This window comes from Macaca nemestrina, chromosome 15 (assembly GCF_043159975.1).
Source record: "Macaca nemestrina isolate mMacNem1 chromosome 15, mMacNem.hap1, whole genome shotgun sequence".
Classification (NCBI taxonomy): domain Eukaryota; kingdom Metazoa; phylum Chordata; class Mammalia; order Primates; family Cercopithecidae; genus Macaca; species Macaca nemestrina.
The window spans coordinates 112643778-112663493 of record NC_092139.1 but is presented as its reverse complement, the minus strand read 5'-3'; the positions used below and the strand labels follow the sequence as shown (position 1 = coordinate 112663493).

At 52.4% G+C, this 19716-nt stretch overlaps 1 protein-coding gene across 3 annotated transcripts in view; it reads left to right on the top strand.

The window, feature by feature from the left end:
• The window catches only part of LOC105464296 (PHD finger protein 21B), a 134613-nt gene that overhangs the window by 87301 nt on the left and 27596 nt on the right, over nt 1-19716 (top strand). For all 3 annotated transcript variants that reach the window (XM_011712036.3, XM_011712037.3, XM_011712038.3), the window contains exons 3-5: nt 6470-6562; nt 10277-10627; nt 13255-13395. In XM_011712036.3, coding sequence (XP_011710338.2) covers nt 6470-6562; nt 10277-10627; nt 13255-13395 — 585 coding nt within the window. The remainder of the gene's footprint in view (nt 1-6469; nt 6563-10276; nt 10628-13254; nt 13396-19716) is intronic.

The following is a 19716-nucleotide window of genomic DNA, read 5'->3' as shown; positions in this document are numbered from 1 at the left end:
TAGCTACTTACAAGCAACATCCGGACAGATACAGTCACCCCCAGCCCACATGACAACACCTGAACACAGACACGGCCACCTCCGGCCCACACAGCAACACCTGGACACAGGCATGGTCACCCCTGGCCCACACAGCAGCACCCAGACATGGCCACACAGCCACCCCCGGCCCACACAGCAGCACCCAGACACAGACACAGTCACCCCTGGCCCACACGACAGCACCCGGACACGCCAACCCCTGCCCACACGGCCACCCGCAGTCCACATGGCAACACCTGGACACAGACACACAGCCACCCCCGGCCCACACAGCAACACCCAAACACAGACATATGGTCACCCCTGGCCCACACAACACCTGGACACGGACACACGGTCACCCCTGGTCCACACAGCAACACCCAGATACAGAAACGGCCACCCCCAGCCCACATGGCAACACCCGGATACGGACACGACCACCGCTGGCTCACGCAGCAATACCCAGACACAGACACATGGCCACCCCAGGAAACACAGCAACACACAGCTACCTGTGGCCCACGTGGCAGTACTCGGACATGGACACATGGCCGTCCCAGCCCACACGGCAACCCCTGGTCCACAAGGTGACGTGTAAAACACACATGGCTGTCCTTTGCCCACCCAGAACCATCTGCAGAGGCAACTTGGCACGGCAACCCTGGAGGACTCAGGCACGTGTGGGCTTGGAAAACATGACAGCACACACCCACCTTGCCTGGAGGGCCACCCCATACCTCCTCACGGGCTGGACCACGTCTGGGGGCTTTATCTGGGGCGTCTGAGTGAGGACGGAAGCCCCAGCAAAGCAGGTTCTCTGGCACCTGTGGGATCTGCTGGCCAGCCCCACCCATGTGGAAATTTCTCCTCCCCCGGGCCCCAGGCCTGCCCCTCATGCACCCACTTACGGAGAACCTGCCTCAGGAATCTACTGCAGGGGCGTTCCCACCACAGAACCTGCTTCCCTGGGAACCCACGTGCTGCGTAGGCCTTCATGCCACAGCGTGCGCTTCCCTGGGAATCTATTGCAGGGACATGCCTCATGGGCCTTCCCGCCACAGAACCCACTTCCTCGGGAATCCACGGCAGGCCAGGCCATGTCGGCCTTCCCACCGCAAAACCCACTTCCCTAGGAATCCACCACAGGGACGTGTTGCGTGGGCCTTCCCACCACAGGACCTGCTTCCTCTGGGCCTGCAGCCCCAGGTGGGCGGAGTCACCTGGAAGCTGGCTTATCAAATGGCTGCTTCTGCTAGGCTCCCACCCCCATGGTCTGTGCTGGCCTGGGGCCCCGACTGTTGACCAGCTGGGTAAATGGCACTGGCTGGCAGGCCAGGGGCGAGGAGATCAGAGCCTTCCACACACCTTGCTTTGTGGAAGTTGGGGGGGACACTGGTGGTGGAGTTTGATGTAATGGGGAGGACAGTCCCCATAACCCCCATCTTTGAGACATGCATTTGGGAAGGTGGGCATCAGGCGGCACCTGAGGTGGTCTCAGTGCTGCCCACCAGGGTGTGCCGGCCGAGAGCAGCAGGCGGTGTTATAGATTGGGAGCTGCCTCATCAAGTGGCCGAGGCTGTTTGTCATGTGCTCCACATTGCATAGAAAGCTCTGTTTCAACAAATGTCCAGAGTGAATATCTAGGGGAATGTGGGTCATTTGGTTCCACGCAGAGAGGCAGGCAGCTGGCTCGGAGGACATGAGCCTCTCAGAGTTTTGACCCCATGGGGCAGGTGGCAAAGAGGAGGCAGGAACCGTCTGAGCATAATCAGAGAAACAGCTCTGTGCATGGGGCCTGAGACCCTCTGCCGTGTCATTTGAGGATGGATGATATTCATTGTAGGGGTGGAGAGATATTGATAAGGAGAGAAATGGGGAGGGAATTTTTAATAGCTTTGTGGAGGTATAATTGATACACAATAAGCTGCACGTGTTTAGAGTGTACAATATAAGTTTGACAAATGTAAACCCGTTGCCACAATCAAAATCGTGAACACATCTTTCTCCCTGAAATGTCCTGGTGTCGTTTTGTAATCCCTTCCTCGCGTCCCTACACCATTTCCACAAAACCTGGGATCTATTTTCTGTCACTTTGTTTGCAATTTTCAGAATTTCATATAACTAGCATCATACAGTATGGATATTTTTTGGAGTCTGGGTTTTTTTTTGGCGGTGTTATTTTGTGATTCATCCATATTGTGTGTGTCAGTAGTTTGTTCCTTTTTATTGCTAACTAATACTCTGTCGTGTGAAGATACTACAGCTTGCTCATCCGTGTACTTGTTGGTGAGCGTTTGGATTGCTTCCCGTTTTAGGCTGTGACACCAAGAGCTGCTGTGAACATTCATGTACAAGTCTCTGAACGCGTACCTTCCCTTCTCTTGGTGAATGCTTGGGAATAGAATGGCTGTCTCTTATCGAAAATGTCGTCGTCTGCCCAGGCTGCCATAACAAAAATACCATGGACTGGTTGGCTTAAGCAACAGAAATCAATTTTTTATGGTTCTGGAGGCTGGGAAGTCCAAGATCAAGGTGCCAGCAGATTCAGTTCCTGATGAGGGCTCTATTCCTGGTTTGCAGATGGCCACCTTCTTGCTGTTTGCCCATGGCAGAGAGAGAAAGAGGATGAGAGAGAGAGGACACAAGCTCCCTCATGTCTCTTCTTATAAGAGCACTGAGGGCTCCACCCTCATGACCAGATCACCTCCCAGAGGCCCCATCTCCAAATACCATCACATTGAGGGTTAGGATTTCAACATTTGGATCTGGGAGAGGACACATACGTATGTTCTGTTCATTGCCATACATATGTGTAACTTTTTAACTGTCAAACTGTCTTTCAAAGTGTGTCATTTTATGTTCCCAACAGCAGTGATTGAGAGTTTAGTTGCTCTACAGCCTCACCAACACTTGATTTGGTCAGTCTTTTTAATTTTAGTCATCTGAATAGGCTTGTAGCAGTATCTTATTGTGGTTTTAATTTGCATTTCCCTAATAACTAATTATGTTTAGTATTTTTTATTTGCTTATTTGCCATCAGTAGTTGTTCTTCTCCTCCTTCCTCCCCTGTTCCCTCGCCTCTTTCCTCCCCTCCTTCCTCCCTTCCCTCCTCCCTTCCCCTCCCTCCCTTCCCTCCTCCCTTCCCCTCCCTCCCTCCCTCCCTCCCTCCTTTCCTCCTTTCCTCCTTTCCTCATCCTCTTACTCTTCCTCCTCCTCTTTCTTTTTCTTTCTTCATTTTCTTCTTCTTGGATCTCACTTTGTCACTCAGGCTGGAGTGCAGGGATGCGATCATGGCTCACTGCAGCCTCAACCTCCTGGCCTCAGATGATCCTCCTGCCTCAGCCTCCCAAGTAGGTGGGACTGCAGGCACTTGCTACCATGCTCAGCTAATTTTTAATTTGTTTTTTTTTTTTTTTAGAGACTATGTTGCACAGGCTGGTCTTGAACTCCTGGCCTCGAGTGATCGGCCCGCCTCAGCCTCCCAAAGTGCTGGGATTACAAGTATGAGACACCGCCTGGCCCAGTATATCTTCTTTAGTGGAGTATCTGTTCAAATATTTTGTTCATTTTTAATTGAGTTTTTTGTTTTCAGATTATTGAGTTTTGAGAGTTCTTTCGTATATTATGGATAAAGGCTTTCATCAGATAGGTGATCTGTATGTGTTTGTTTTCCAGGGCGTGGCCACTTTTTGCATTTTCCTAACATTGTCTTTCCAACTCTGGGAGTTTCTTATTTTGTTGAAGTGAATTTATTATTTTGCCCTCATATCAATTATTATTTTGCCCTTGTATCTAAGATTCTTTGCCTGACCTGACATCCCAAAGATTTATCTTACATTTTGTGTAGCGGTTTTATAGTTCTGGTCCCTACATCTAGATCTCTGATCCATTTGTTCTTTTTTTGTTGTTTAAATACGGTATGTGGTACGGACTGAAGCTCTTTTCTGTTTGATTTTAGTATATGAGTATCTCCTTGTTCTAATACCATTTTGAAAAGATTATCTTTTTTTGTACTAAATAAGTTACTTTTTTGGGCTTTGCTGAAAATCAGTGGACATTGTATGTGTAAGTCTACTTTGGACCTCTATTCTGTTCCATTGATCTATTTATGCATCTTCACGCCAGTACCACACTGTCTTGATTACTGTAGCTTTATAACAGATCTTGGAGTCAGATGATGTTAAGTCTTTCCCTTTGGTTGTTATTTTTGTTTGTTTCATAGTTGTTTTGGCTATTCTAGGTCCTTTATACTTTCATATGCTTTCTAAAGTCATCTTGTCAATTTCTTTTTTTTTTTTAAATACTGGCTGAGATTTTGATTTGAGGTTGTGTCAAGTCTGTAGATCAATCTGGGAAGAACTGAAATCTTAACAACGTTGAGGCTTCTGATTCATAGTTATGGTATATCTCTTTCTTAAGTCTTTAAAAATTTCTCTCAGCGATGTGTGGAAGTTTCTAGTATACAGGTCTTATATAGCTATTTTCAGATTCTTCCCTATTTCTTGTTTTTATTTCTTGATGCTATTGCAAATGGCATTTAAACCTTTTTGAATTTCTAAATGTTGGTGGCTAGTATATAGAAACACAACTGATTTTTTTTTTTTTTTTTTTTTTGAGACGGAGTTTTGCTCTTGTTGCCCAGGCTGGAGTGCAATGGTGTGATCTCGGCTCACCGCAACCTCCACCTCCCAGATTCAAGCGATTCTCCTGCCTCAGCCTCCTGAGTAGCTGGGATTACAGGCATGCGCCATCACGCCCGGCTAATTTTGTATTTTTAGTAGAGACGGGGTTTCTCCGTGTTGGTCAGGCTGGTCTTGAGCTCCCGACCTCAGGTGACCTGCCCACCTCCGTCTCCCATAGTGCTGGGATTACAGGCGTGAGCCACCGCGCCTGGCCCACAACTGATTTTTATATACTGTTCCATCCTGCAATCTTGCTAAACTCATTTATTAGTCCTAACAGCTTTTAGAAAAATCCGTTGAGGCCGGCATACGGTTTTTCTTCATCCACGTGTTATTTTAGCAAATTACACGGACTGACTTTCAAATGGCAAAGCAGCCTTGCAGTCCTGGGATAAACCCAGCTTGTTCATGATGTCTTATCCTTTTTGTTGTTGTTAGAATTGATTTGTTAACATTCTGTTAAGAATTTCCGCATCTGAGTTCAAGAGAGAACCTCACCGATCCCTGGCCACTGATAGTTTGGCTGGATCTGAGCAAGGGGGTCCCTCTTTCCCCATTGGGCAGGCTCATGGGGTACAAATGTGGCCACGTAGAACTGCTCCATCAGGACCGAGCGCAGTGGCTCACACCTATAATCCCAGCACTTTGGGAGGCCGAGGTGGGTGGATCACCTGAGGTCAGGAGTTTGAGACCAGCCTGGCCAACATAGTGAAACCACATTTCTACTAAAAATACAAAAGTTACCCAGGCGTGTTGGTGGGTGCCTGTAATTCCAACTACTCGAGAGGCTGAGGCAGGAGAATCACTTGAACCCAGGAGGAGGAGGTTGCAGTGAGCCAAGATCACGCCACTACCTTCTAACCTGGGCAACAGAGTGAGTCTCCATCTCAAAAAAAAAAAAAAAACAAAAACTGTTCCATCGGGGCTGTGGGTAGTGGTAGTTCCCACAAAAGGAGACTTTAGACAAGTGGGTACCCCAAAACACATCTCCTATACGTGTGTGGGCCTGGAATGGAAGGGTACCATCTCCCTTCTCCTTACCCTGAATGTCCTCCCTGCTCCTGGTGCTGCCATCCCATTGTGTGTTGGCGAGACCCCCCATTGGGCTGGGATTTGCGGGGACATGTTGGTGCACACACCCAGGCCGTTCCCCCTCCTGAGGGACCCAGTGCAGATATGCACCAAGGGCCTGAAAAATATCCCTGCCTTTTTGGTCCATGCATCCCTGTATTCAGACTCTTCTACAGAAATGCTCTGTGATGTGGAAATGGATTTATCCACAAAGATGTTCGCTGCAGCATTGTTTATTCACTGGAAAAAGATGGGGCTAGAACTCAAATTTCCAAGAGTAGAGGATTGGCTGAGGAAATGCCATTATGTCTGCCGAATGGAAGATCCCATAGCCATTAAAGGAGTGATTTATGAAGATCGTAGCGACATCACACCTTGTCCTTAAGTGAAAGTAGAAAAATAGGTTACAAAATTCTATATATAGCTGTATGAAAAATTCACTGAAAAGAGGAAGCCGACGTGTAACAAAGGGTAATTGATTTCTGGGCAGTGCTACTCTTTTCCTTTCTCTAGTTTCCAAACTTTCTGGAAGGAATGTCGATTACTATTGTGATATTTTAAAAATCATAATTAAGGGAAGAGTAGCATTTGCTGTCTCCAAGGCAGCTGCCCCCTGCTTGGCCAGGCTGAGGGCGACGGATTCGGTCTCAGCTGCTCGTCCCGTCTCAGCGCTGACCTCCTCTATCTTTCAGGCTTTGGGAACGATCACTGCAGTGCCTGTCACGGGTCCTCAGGTCAGCTCCTTGCAGAGGTTGGCCGGGCAAGGAGCGGCAGTGCTACCTCAGGTAAGCAGCCCTCGGGCGGGCCCTGGGGTATCCGTCTGTCTGTCCCCGCAGTCTCTGTTTCTCACCCTTCAGCGCTGAGGTTTCTGGTGGGCACTGGGCCAGGCGGAACCCATGCCCTGTCAGCTGCAACTTCCCCTCTCACCTCTTCTATCCGTTCTTCAATGGAGACATTTGGACCAGATACATTTTTTTCAGCAAGGAATTGGGAAATCAATTTAGTGGGTCATGACCAGAATTTTTTTAAATGGAATAAATGAGGCCAGACTAAAATAGAATGGAAATATCAAGATGCATCCTATGCCTTGTTTTTTGAGCAACTTGATTACAGACTGGGTGACTACATCATGTATGTTTTTGACTATGGGTTATGGTCAGGAAGTTTGAGACACTCTGGATGAGGGGATTCATTTCAGGGGCAGCTCAGACTCTGGGCCAGGTGCCCTGGTTTCTAGTGCAGGGTTCCCCCGATTGGACTCCATGCTTGGCCCCAGTCACCTGACCTCTCGGCCTTCGTGGGCTGAGGCTTCTCACCTGCAGAGGGACTGGTGCCGGCGCTGGCTTCCTCCGTCGGTGGCTGTGAGTATTGTTAGGAGAAAACATTTGTAACCATGCCTGATACAGAGCAAACGCCAGGTAATTATTCACCAGTTCCCTTATTACCACAAGCTCAGCTTTGTTGAGCACCTGCTGTATACAGCATAGTGGGCCAGGGGCTGCCAGTGATGAAGACCAAGATGACCCCTGCCTGTCATGGGACTTGGGGCTGGACAGACTCCCCCAGCTCGAGGATGGTGAGAGGTGGCTGCCCTGAGCTCCTCTTCTGTGTGGCAACTTTCCCCAAGTGCCCACTTGAGCTGAATCAGAGTCTAAAGCAGGGGTGGCCAATCTTCTAATCTTTTGGTTTCCCTGGGCCACATTGGAAGAAGAAGAATTGTCTTAGTCCGCACATAAAATACACTAACACTAACAGTAGCTGATGAAATAAAGGGGAAAAAATGTAAAAAAAACTCTCATAATGTTTTAAGAAGGTTTGCATTTGTTGGGCCGCATTCCAAGCCATCCTGGGCCGCGTGTGGCCCGTGGTTTGGACAGGCTTGGTCTAGATGGAGGACAGACAAGGAAAAAGATACTGTGAGTCCAGGGTGATCGGGCCTTGCCAGAAAGAGACACAGGGGTGGCGGGAGCCCTGAGAAGGCTTGCCGTACACCTGGGCGTCAAGGAAGGCTTCCTGGAGGAGGCAGTGCTTGAGCTAGGCCTCAGGGTGAGAAGACATTGCAGGCCGAGGTGGAGTTAGGCCCCAGAGGGAGCCCCCCAGGAGGAGAGTGCAGGGTGAGAAACAGAGGCAGAGGTGGTAGGGAGAGACCAGAGTCCAAGCACTGAGGGAGGGAGGATGGGGCAGTCCTGGAGGTGGAGAGGCCACTGGGGACCTTAGAGTCGGGCTTCCCCTGTCAGTGACCTGTGGGCAGCAGGGAGCTGTGCGAGGCTTCAGAGCAAGGCAGGCTCCAGGGAGAGGCTGCAAATCAAGGCCAGTGCTGTTTCCCTCTGCCCCACACCCACCCTTCCTCCTCTCTCCCTTCTGCCTCCTGAACCTCTGTCTCCATGTTTCTTCCTTGCTGTCTCTGCCCCACAAATGCCTGCACCTGCCGTTGACCTGCTGGCCTCCAGGACAGTCAGCTAAGGCCAGGAGGTATCCAGCGCATGCCGGGTCCGGCTGCCAGCTGCTGCTGTTCCAGGTGGCTCACGGGGAGCAGAGTAGGCAGCCTGTGATGGGGCCAGCCTCGCAGGGTGACCGCAGACCTGAGAAAGGAGGGTGGACCCGGGGGCTTCCTGGCCGGGGGCTGCACGCAGACCCGGAGACACAGGCAGAAAGGCTATAAGCTCCGGGTCCCTCGAAGGTGTTCTCTCTGGGGTGGCTCAGGCCAGATCCTGAGCTCCCAGCTGAGCTTAGTTTCTGTGTCTGGCATCTGTGATTGACACCAGCTCTCCCATGTCCACAGTCTGCTTATGTAGGGTGGGCGGCCGGGGTCAACCGGAACAGGTGGGCAAAACCCAGATGACCAGGGAGGAGCCGACAGAACACGGAACGGCCACTGCCACAGCTGAGGTCCTCACTGACCACCATGTGGGCGTCCACCCGCCCCCACACCAGTCCTCTTCAGAGGCAGAGAACAGCATTTTTCCATCGGGTGACTGTCTCCAGCTGAGGGCTGGCAGGAACGAGGATTCTTTAAAGCCTTTGGTATTAGAGTTTGTGTTGGGCTGTAAGCCTGGCATGGGGGAACAAAGGCCCTGACCTCTGGTGCCAAGGACAGAGTGGCAGGCTTACCTGAACCCAGGCTGGCCACATCGCCTCCCTGTGGTATGGTCAGGGCCCTGATGTGGGAGGCTGGGCTCCTTTTGCTGAGGACCCAGCATGGCAGGGGACACAGAGGTCACTAGACTCAAGGGCCAGCTCTGTGCCAGGCACTGGCAAGGAGCTGACAGACATGATGCTGTCCAACCGAAGAGCATGCTGTGTCTTGGTGACCTGCCCAAGGCCACAGGGCCGTGTAGGAGCCACCCTGGACCATTCTCTCCACATGCACCACTGGACACAGGGTGGGAGGAGATGGGCGGGGCAGCACAGCACTCTGTGCCCTTCACCGATGCCAGACAGGCCCTAATGATAATGACTGCAGCATCCTTATTACCCGTGAGTCTCCACTGCACACCTCAGTTTGCTCATCTGTGGAATAGGCCAGGACGGCCACCCTGCAGCGCGAATGCAGCGGGGCTCAGATGACAAGGTAGGTCGTGCCCCTTCTCCTCATCCCCTTGTCTCTCGGGACACGATACTGGCCTGGACCTCCCAGGGTGGGCGTGTCCTCATGTGGGGCGTGCGGCGCTCCTGGTTCCATGCATGCGGCCAGTGGTGGTGGCTCTGATGGGAATTTCCACCATCAGAAACACAGCTGGGTGTGGGGACGCTGGCGACAGCCCCCAGTCAGGTACACCCAGCACTTCCTGTGCGTTTTCTTTCTTCCAACCCCCAGTAAGTGTCATCACCTCATGCAGATGAGGGACCTGGTCCAGTTCAGGGGTGTCACTAGGACCCCAGAGGAGCCAGGATTGGGCCCAAACAGTCTGTCCAGAGCCCTGGCCTGAACCACCCGGTGGCTGCCCGGCTGCCCTCTGCTCACCTTCACTGTCATTGGAGTCCCGCAGCAGTCACGCGGGCTCCGCTCTGGTTTTCGTGGGAGCACAGCAGCAGCCCCCACCCAGATTGAGAAGCAGAACTGGGCAAGGCGCAGGAGGCCTCGCAGCCCCTCCCAGTCCCTGCCGAGGGGCAGCGCTTTCCAGACTTCCAAAGCCAAAGGGGGCTTTGCCGCTTGGGACTCGATCTGCAGGGCATCACACGGCACAGACTGTCCCCTCGCGTCCAGGCGCTGCCTTCCATCCTCCCCACTGCTCCTCACCATCTTCTCTGAGTGCAGCTGGGAGAGCCTTGGGTCCAGAGCAGCCCCTCCTGAGCCCCGTGGCCAGTCAGTGCAGGCTCAGGAGGTGGGAGGCGTTGGGGTCCAGGTCTCACCCTCTGTGAGGCCGAGATGGGCTCTGTGCTCTTTCCGATGCTGCCCCCACCCCCTTGAATATAGGAAGTCTCTGAGCCAGGGCGGCCCCTCCCCTGTGCTCCTGTGTGTCTGCCTGTCTGACCACACACCCGTCCCTTCTTCCCAGGTTAGGCCAAAGACTCTGATTCCAGACAGCCTCCCCGTTGCCCCGGGCCGGGACCGGCCACCCAAGCAGCCCCCAACATTCCAGAAGGCCACTGTGGTCAGCGTCAAGAACCCCAGCCCAGCCCTCCCCACCGCCAACAACACTGTCAGCCATGTGCCAGTGCCCGGCAGCCAGCCCCAGGCCCTTGCCGAGCCCGCCGCCCTCGCCTCTCCGCTGAGCAGTGCCGGGGTGGCCTACGCCATCATCTCCACCTCCCCCAGCAATGCCGCCGCCATGGCCCCCAGCACCGCCGTGTCTGTGGTCAGCGACAGCATCAAAGTCCAGCCCCTCCTCATCAGTGCTGACAACAAGGTAAGTGCCCACCAGCAGGCGCCGGAAAGGGTGTGCGGCCGCATGCAGGAGGGAAGTCTTATGGGAAGGGCCAAATGAACAAGTCCAGGCAGAATGAATGACCGGAAGGCAGAATGATCAAGTGGCCAAATGAATGGGGCAGAAACAGAGGAGTGAATGAATGAATGGAGTATGAACACATGGTTAAGGGAGTGAATCAGTGCCTGAACAAATGAATGAATATGCGATCCAGAGACAATGTGGCTGAATGAATTAATACCAGTGGAAAAGGCGTGATTGGTCAATGAATGAATTCATTCAAATGATTAACCAATTAGTGACGTGTGGCTGAATGAGTGACTGGAAGAGATATCGATTCTCCATCTCTGCTGGTGGAGTTGGACGATCAAGGGCTGTTTTTACCCCACTGCCCAAGTGTACAATCTCCCATAATTTTTGCCAAGTTTTAAAACTAAAACTAAGGTCCTCCCGCTGCTCCCCGCTGAGCTTCTGGTGGTTGTGCTGTTTGAGGCCTTCGGGGCTGCCTCATCCCTGCCGTCCCCTGTCTGTGGCCTCTCTCTCTGTTTCCCATTTGGGGTCTTCCAGGCCGCCCCTCTCTTGCTTCTGGCTGGGGTGCCCTCTGCTTCCCCGGCTTGGATGACGGCCGACCCTCACGTGACCTGGTGCTGTTGCACCCAGTGCATTCCCGGGAGTCCCGTGCTTCCAGGCTCTCCCGCCCACTGAGGGCCCCTCAGAGAATTTGCAGTCTGGAGAGTTGTCATGGGCCATGGCGGGATGGCAGGTGTATCCCAGGAGGGCACCTGATCCAGACAAGGTGCTTAGCAGATGTCGGAAGGAGCGTGTCTGTTTCACTGCAACTGCACCAGCATTTGATGTTGGCCATTTAAACACTTCTTTGTCCATTTACTAGGCACATACAGATGCCTCGTTGTTGAAAGTTGAATTCCCTTGGTTACTGTTAAGCTTAAATGTTTTTCTTACACTTCAGAATTCTCTTCTCATGGGTGACTTGAGAATGTCCTTTTTCCTATTGGAGATCTTAATGTTTTTCTTCCCATGAATATAAAAAGGGACATTTTTTTTTCCATACAGAGATTTGGGGGTTTTAAAAATGTGATACGAAGAGGAAGACAGCGCCTCCCTTAAGCCAGCAGAAAAATGGGACATACTTTCTCTTTGTGCTCAGAAGCCTCAAATTCATCAGACAGTCACCACCTGTGCTTAGGGGAAAACAAACCAAAAAAACACCCAAGTTCAAGTCATTCCTAGTTTAAACCAGACTGTGACTGATAGATCCTGGAGAATTCCTCTTCTTGGAGCCATGAAAACTAGCAATTCTTTCCCAATTTCCTATCTAAAAAAATAAAATGATGGAGCTAGAGATGCAGCGGATCCTGGCCCAGGGAGAGGCTGGCCCGGATGGGTGGATTTCTTTTTTTTTTTTTTTTTTTTGAGACGGAGTCTCGCTCTGTCACCCAGGCTGGAGTGCAGTGGCCGGATCTCAGCTCACTGCAAGCTCCGCTTCCCGGGTTCACGCCATTCTCCTGCCTCAGCCTCCCGAGTAGCTGGGACTATAGGCGCCTGCCACCTCGCCCGGCTAGTTTTTTTTTTTTTTTTTTGTATTTTTTAGTAGAGACGGGGTTTCACCGTGTTAGCCAGGATGGTCTCGATCTCCTGACCTCATGATCCGCCCGTCTCGGCCTCCCAAAGTGCTGGGATTACAGGCGTGAGCCACCGCGCCCGGCTCGGATGGGTGGATTTCAAGCTGATTTTCAGCATCACACCCTTTCATCAAACCCGAGCATCCCCTGAGCCCCGAGGAAGGCTGACTAAGGGGGGCTGGCGCAGGGTAGCATCTGAAGACCCCCTTCCCCTTCCCCATCCACCACATGAGGGGCCTCATGGCAGTGAAAAAACTAGAACGTTATTCCCACCTGTGTCCCCAAGCCAGGCTTGTGTGTCTCAGGCACTGTGGCGTGAGGAGGGTGAAACGGAGCCAGGCCGACCTGAGGGGTTCCCAGCCCCTCTGCCTCCCGACTAGATGGCCTCAGGCCAGGAGCAAGTCTGAGCTCTCGTGGCCTCGGTTCATCTGCACCTGAGATGGGATGAGAAGTCCTCGCTGCCGGAGTGTGCACAGCCTCCCTGGGGAGAGGTGTGCCCGGTTTTCACTGATGATCAACCTGACGCTCAGAAGCAGTGACTCCCCTGAGGCCACACAGCTGGGACGCGGTGGGGCAGGACTGGAACCCAGGCCCTCCCGGTTCCTAAACCAGGCCGGCTTCTCGTGCAGACCCTCCCCATGGTGGAAAAGGTGTGTCAGGAGGGGCAGGTGCTGGACACACAGGGGTGCAAACCACTCAGTTCCCGAGGATCCTCCCTCCTAGGATGGCCCGGCCCAGGCTCTGTGCTCCCCAACCCCTGCCCTGTGCCCTACCAGCTACCTCCCCAGCCCCCTTCACTCTTCCATTCCTCCTCGTGCCCCTCATCCTCACTCTCCAGCCTCCTCCACCCCTCCTCTCTTCCCCTCACCCCTCCCTCCCCATCACTGTCCCCTCTGCCTCTCCTCTCTCTCCCTCACCCCTCCCTCCCCATCACTGTCCCCTTCACCCCTCCATGGCTTCTTCCAGGTCATCATCATTCAGCCTCAAGTGCAGACACAGCCCGAGAGCACGGCAGAGTCGCGGCCGCCCACAGAGGAGCCATCTCAGGGAGCTCAGGCCACCAAAAAGAAGAAGGAAGACCGGCCCCCGACCCAGGAGAACCCCGAGGTAGGACAGCCCTCTCCATAGGGCCCAGGCCCTGCTCAGCCTGCAGGTGCCGTCTGAGGCCGCTGTGTGTAGCGGGGATGGCCTCACTATGGGGTGGTGCCGACAAGCCACGGGCACAGCTGCCCTGTGCAGTGGGCAACCAGGATGGGGCCTCGCCCAGCAAGCCCAGGTGTCAACTGTTCTATCTCAGGGAGGCACTGACTGAACGGCAGTGTGGGGCGGTAGTTAGCACAAATTTTAGAACCATTCTGCGTGGGCCTGCACTCCTGGTTTCCAAAGGTGTGACCGTGAGCAGCTCGTGTCTGTTTGCTCGTCTGTACGGCGGGAATGGCAGGGCCTCCTTCCTCGCAGGGCTGCTGAGAGGACTCTGCAAGTTCATGTTTGCTGAGCCCCTGGACAGCACCTGGTGGGGACTTTTGGTCATTACACCCCCTCCCAGGGGCCCCGGCTGTGGGCCCCTCCGTCCTGAGTCCAGGAGGGAAAGGGGCTCCTCTGGGCAGCACATAGCCCCGAAGTGGTGCCTGCCTCTTCTCTGCCGTGGCCAGTTCTTGGTGTGTGCAGGACCCTGGGCACTGTAGAAGTAGCTGTGCCCCAGGCTGGCATGAGAGGTGCAAATGTCTCTGGAAGGTACCTGGAGAACTTGCCAGAAATTGCCTATATCTCCACCTCCCACACACACCCTCTGAAGGAGGCCAGATAAATAAGCTCATATTGAACCATCCAAATACATAGTGGACGCGCAACCCCTGCACTGATGGTGGCACGGGGACAGCAGCTGACTCAGGGCTGTCCTTGCTGAACTGGTGGTGGCAGCAGGTGTACTGCAGCTTGGTCCTCAACATCCTAGGCCAGCACCAGCCCCGCATCCTCCACTCTGGGTCTTTTCCATTCAACCCTTCCCGCCCAGGTTCCTTTTCTTTTCTTCCTTTCTGTCTTTTTTTTTTTTTTTTTTTTTTTGAGATAGAGTCTCACTCTTTGACTCATGCTGGAGTGCATTGGCAGCATCATAACTCACTGCGGCCTTAGCCTCCCAGGCTCAAATGATCCTCCCACCTCAGCCTCCCAAATAACTAGGACCACAGGTGTGCACCACCACTCCTGGCTATTTTTTTTTTTTTTTTTGAGATGGAGTCTCGCTCTGTCACCCAGGCTGGAGTGCAGTGGCCGGATCTCAGCTCACTGCAAGCTCCACCTCCCGGGTTCACACCATTCTCCTGCCTCAGCCTCCCAAGTAGCTGGGCTACAGGTGCCTGCCACCTCGCCTGGCTAGTTTTTTGTATTTTTTTTGTAGAGACGGGGTTCACCGTGTTAGCCAGGATGGTCTCGATCTCCTGACCTCGTGATCCGCCTGTCTCGGCCTCCCAAAGTGCTGGGATTACAGGCTTGAGCCACTGTGCCCAGCCCTGGCTAATTTTTTAATGTTTTGTAGAGACAGGGTGTATTAGTCCGTTTTCATGCTGCTGATAAAGACATACCCAAGACTGAGCAACTTACAAAGGAAAAAGGTTTAATGGAGAACTCACAGTTCCACGTGGCTGGGGAACCCTCACAATCATGGCAGAAAACAAGGAGGAGCAAGTCACATCTTACATGGATGGCAGTAGGCAAAAAGAGAGCTTGTGTAGGGAAGCTCCCGTTTTTTAAACACATCAGATCTTGTGAGACCTATTCACTATCACAAGAACAGCATGGGAAGGACCTGCCCCATGATTCAGTTACTTCCCACCAGGTCCCGCCTACAACATGTGAGAATTCCAGATGAGATTTGGGTGGGGACACAGCCAAACCCCCATATCATTTTGCCCCTGGCTCCTCCCACATCTCATGTCTTTGTATTTCAAAACCAATCATGCCTTCCCAACAGTCCCTCAAAGTCTTAACTCATTTCAACATTAACCTCAAAAGTCCATAATCCAAAGTCTCATCTAAGACAAGACAAGTCCCTTCTACCTATGAGCCTGTAAAATCAAAAGCAAGTTAGTTACTTCCTAGATACAATGAGGGTACAGACACTGGGTAAATACAGCCATTCCAAATGGGAGAAATTGGTGAAAACAAAGGGGCTACAGGCCCCATGAGAGTCCGAAATCCTGTGGGCCAGTTCAACCTTAAAGCTCCAAAATTATCTCTTTTGACTCCATGTCTCACATCCAGGTCATGCTGATTCAAGAGGTGGGCTCCCACAGCCTTGAACAGCTCTGCTGCTGTGGCTTTGCAAGGTACAGCCTCCCTCCTGGCTGCTTTCACTGGCTAGCTTTGAGTGTCTGCAGCTTTTCCAGGTGCATAGTACAAGCTGTCGGTGGATCTACCATTCTGGTGTCCAGAGGACAGTGGCACTCTTCTCACAGCTCCACTAGCCAGTGCCCCGGTAGAGACTCTGTGTAGGGGCTCCAACTCCACATTTCCCTTCTGCACTGCCCTACCAGAGATTCTCTATGAGGGCTCTGCCCCTGCAGCAAAATTCTACCTGGACATCCAAGCATTTCCATACATCCTGTGAAATCTAGGCCGAGGTTCCTAAACCTCAATTCTTGACTTCTGTGCACCCGCAGGCTCAACACCATGTGAAAGCTGCCGAGGCTTGGGCTTCCACCCTCTGAAGCAACAGGCTGAGGGGTACCTTGGCCCCTTTTAGTCATGGCAGGAGCAGCTGGGACGAAGGGCACCAAGTCCCTAGACTGCACACAGCAGAGGGACCCTGGGCCCAGCCTAAGAAACCGTTTTTTCCTCCTAAACTTCTAGGTCTGTGATGGGAGGGGCTGCTGCAAAGGTCTCTGACATGCCCTGGAGACATTTTCCCCACCATCTTGGTGATTAACATTCGGCTTCTCATTACTTATGCAGATTTCTGCAGTCAGCTTGAGTTTCTCCTCAGAAAATGGGATTTTCTTTTCTATCGCATTGTCAGGCTGCACATTTTCTGAACTTTTATGCTCTGTTTCCCCTTTTAAAACTGAATACCTTTAACAGCACCCAAGTCACCTCTTGAGTGCTTTGCTGCTTAGAAGTTTTTTCTGCCAGATACCCTAAATCATCTCTCTCAAGTTCAAAGTTCCATAGGTCTCTAGGGCAGAGGCAAAATGCCGCCAGTCTGTTTGCTAAAACGTAACAAGAGTCACCTTTGCCCCAGTTCCCAACAAGTTCCTCGTCTTTATCTGAGGAACTGAGACCATCTGAGACCATCTCAGCCTGACCTTATTGTTCATCTCACTATCAGCATTTTTCTCAAAGCCATTTAACAAATCTCTAGGAAGTTCTGAACTTTTCCACATTTTTCTGTCTTCTGAGCCCTCCAAACTGTTTCAACCTCTGCCTATTACCCAGTTCCAAAGTCACTTGCACGTTTTGGGGTGTCTTTTCAGCGACATCCCATTCTACTGGTACCAGTTTACTATATTAGTCCGTTTTCATGCTGCTGATAAAGACATACCTGAGACTGGACAGTTCACAAAGGAAAGAGGTTTAATGGAGAACTCACAGTTCCCCATGACTGGGGAAGCCTCACAATCATGGCAGAAGGAAAGAAGGAGCAAGTCACATCTTACATGGCAAGCAAAGAGAGAGCTTGTGCAGGGAGACTCCCATTTTTAGACCCATCAGATCTCGGGATACTTATTCACTATCACGAGAACAGCACGGGAAAGACCTGCCCCATGATTTAATTACCTCTCCCCATGATTTAATTACCTCTCACAAGGTCCCTCCCACATACATGAGAATTCAAGATGAGATTTGGATGGGGACACAGCCGAACCATATCACAGGGTCTCTCCATGTTGCCCAGGCTGGTCTTCAGCTCCTGGCCTCAAGCCTCAAGTGATCCTCCTGCCTCAGCCTCCTAAAGTACTGGGATTACAAGTGTAAGCCACCAAGCTCAGACTCAGTTCCCTTTTCCCTCCCTGCTGTGCCCTTCATTCCACAAGATTGAGATGAGACATGTTGGCCCCCAGGAGTGGTTTCTGTCCACCCTATCCCCACCTGCAGCACCCTGCCCCAGATCCCCTGCACCCCTGCAGCTCCCAACGATCCTTCCCATCAGTGTACTGTCGTTACCAAAGGAAACCCGCTGTGCATCCCTTTACTTTTTCCTTTAGTTGTTCAACACGCCTTCGAGTTTGCTCCCTGCCAGGCTCCGTGCCAAAGGCTAGGGACGTCAGGATGCTGGCAGCGGTGGTCCTTGCCCTTGGGAAACTCGCTTCCATGGGTAAAGACAGATGGCTACCAAGGACTCTAATGGGTTCAAAAACACATGTGTCATGAGAGAATTCTAAATGAAGTGCTACAGGAGATGAGGGCAGAGGGAGAGAGCTGTTTCCTCCTGGAAGGACTGAGGAAGGCTTTGGAGAGAAGGTCCATGGTCTGCAGGGGTAGAAGCGTTGCCAGGATCCAGCAGAGAACAGGAGGCAGAGGAATAGCTCACCAGCCGGAGGGTACTGCATAGGCAGTAGCACAGGAGTGGGAAGGGACTCCACACACCCAGACTAGTCAGCTGGGCTTTCGGACTGCAGTAGGGGGTGAAGACAGACATTGGAACCTGGTCCTGGAGGGCCTGAATGCAGGCTGCCAAAGTGGAGCTTTGTTCTTAGGTAATGGGGAGCCATGGAATATCTTTGAGCAGAAGAATGACTTGATTATTGTCCTTTGACATGTCTGAAAAGCCAATGAAGTCAAGTAGCTGCTAAGTGAGGCTACAGCGCGAAGCAAGTCTCCTAGGTGGCCCTGGGCCTAATCGTCTCAAGAAAGTCCGTTCCCTTCTGTGGCAGCGTCTGCCCCTGCATGTGCACGGTGAGGCCCTGGCCCAGCTCGCAGCCCACAGCTCCCATGATGACCCTCCTGTCCTCCCTTGGGGTTCAGCTGCACCCTTAATATTGGGGAAAGTATTCTGGGTGGGTTCTCTTTGTTGTTGCAAAGTATTTAATATATCTTACTGTGCATTTATACAATTAGTATAATTACATCCAATTACATAATTAGCGTAAACATATGCGATGACTTAAATAGATAGAACTTGCAGTTACGGCATGTCCTGAGATAAAAAATCCTTATTAAAATTTATTTTAGCCGGGCGCGGTGGCTCACGCCTGTAATCCCAGCACTTTGGGAGGCCGAGGCGGGCGGATCACAAGGTCAGGAGATCGAGACCACGGTGAAACCCCGTCTCTACTAAAATACAAAAAATTAGCCGGGCGCAGTTGTGGGCGCCTGTAGTCCCAGCTACTCGGGAGGCTGAGGCAGGAGAATGGCGTGAACCCGGGAGGCGGAGCTTGCAGTGAGCCGAGATCGCGCCACTGCACTCCAGCCTGGGCGACAGAGCGAGACTCCGTCTCAAAAAAAAAAAAAAAAATTTATTTTAAAAGAGGACCAAGGCCGGGCGCGGTGGCTCACACCTGTAATCCCGGCACTTTGGGAGGCCGAGGTGGGCAGATCACTTGAGGTCAGGAGTTCAAGACCAGCCTGGTCAAATGGTGAAACCCTGTCTCTACAGAAATACAAAAAATTAGCCAGACGTGGTGCCACATACCTGTAATCCTGGCTACTTGGGAGGCTGAGGCAGGAGAATCACTTGAACCCGGGAGGCGGAGGTTGCGGTGAGCGAATATGGCGCCACTGCCCTCCAGCCTGGGCAACAGAGCGAGACTCCATCTCATATACATACATACATACCAAGAAGAGCTGTGCTGCACAGACTGCTGGACCTTGAACCTGTCAATGAAGTGTCTGAGTTAGAGCCTGGAAGCCGGACAGCAGCACCTGCCCCTAGAAACGTCACGGGATGAGCCAGGGTCAGCCAGTAGGGGTGTGGATTTTTGTGAAGAGACATGAGTGGTGTTTGTGCAACTCCACTGTCACCACATCTCTCCAGAAAGTGGCACTCGCCCTCAGCAGGGCACACGCGGGACGGCCAGCCTGGGGGTTGCTCGGAGCCACGCTGCAGCAGAAGGGGACGTCCAGTCCAGCAGTGTCCCAGAGTGACCTGTGCACCCTGGGGAGGAATATTTCAGTAGCTCTCGGACTCCACAAGGTCCATGCAGGGAGCGGCAGAATGAGATAGGACCACCTAGGAGAGCGCAAGCTGCCGCCTGTCCGTGCTCAGCATGCGTCAGTTTCAGGCCTCACAGGAAGGGACTGTTGTTAGTCCATGGTACAGATGGGGACGTGGAGGCCAAGAAGCACTGATCCTCCTCAGAAGTGGGAGCCACCCCCAGGCATCTGGCCTTAGAGCCTGCTGTCTGTGCTGTGAAGCCTTGCCACTGGAGATGCCGCCTATGCCTTTGGTCAGGCTGAGTGAAGGTCAGGTGTGGGGTCAGAACCGACTCCTCA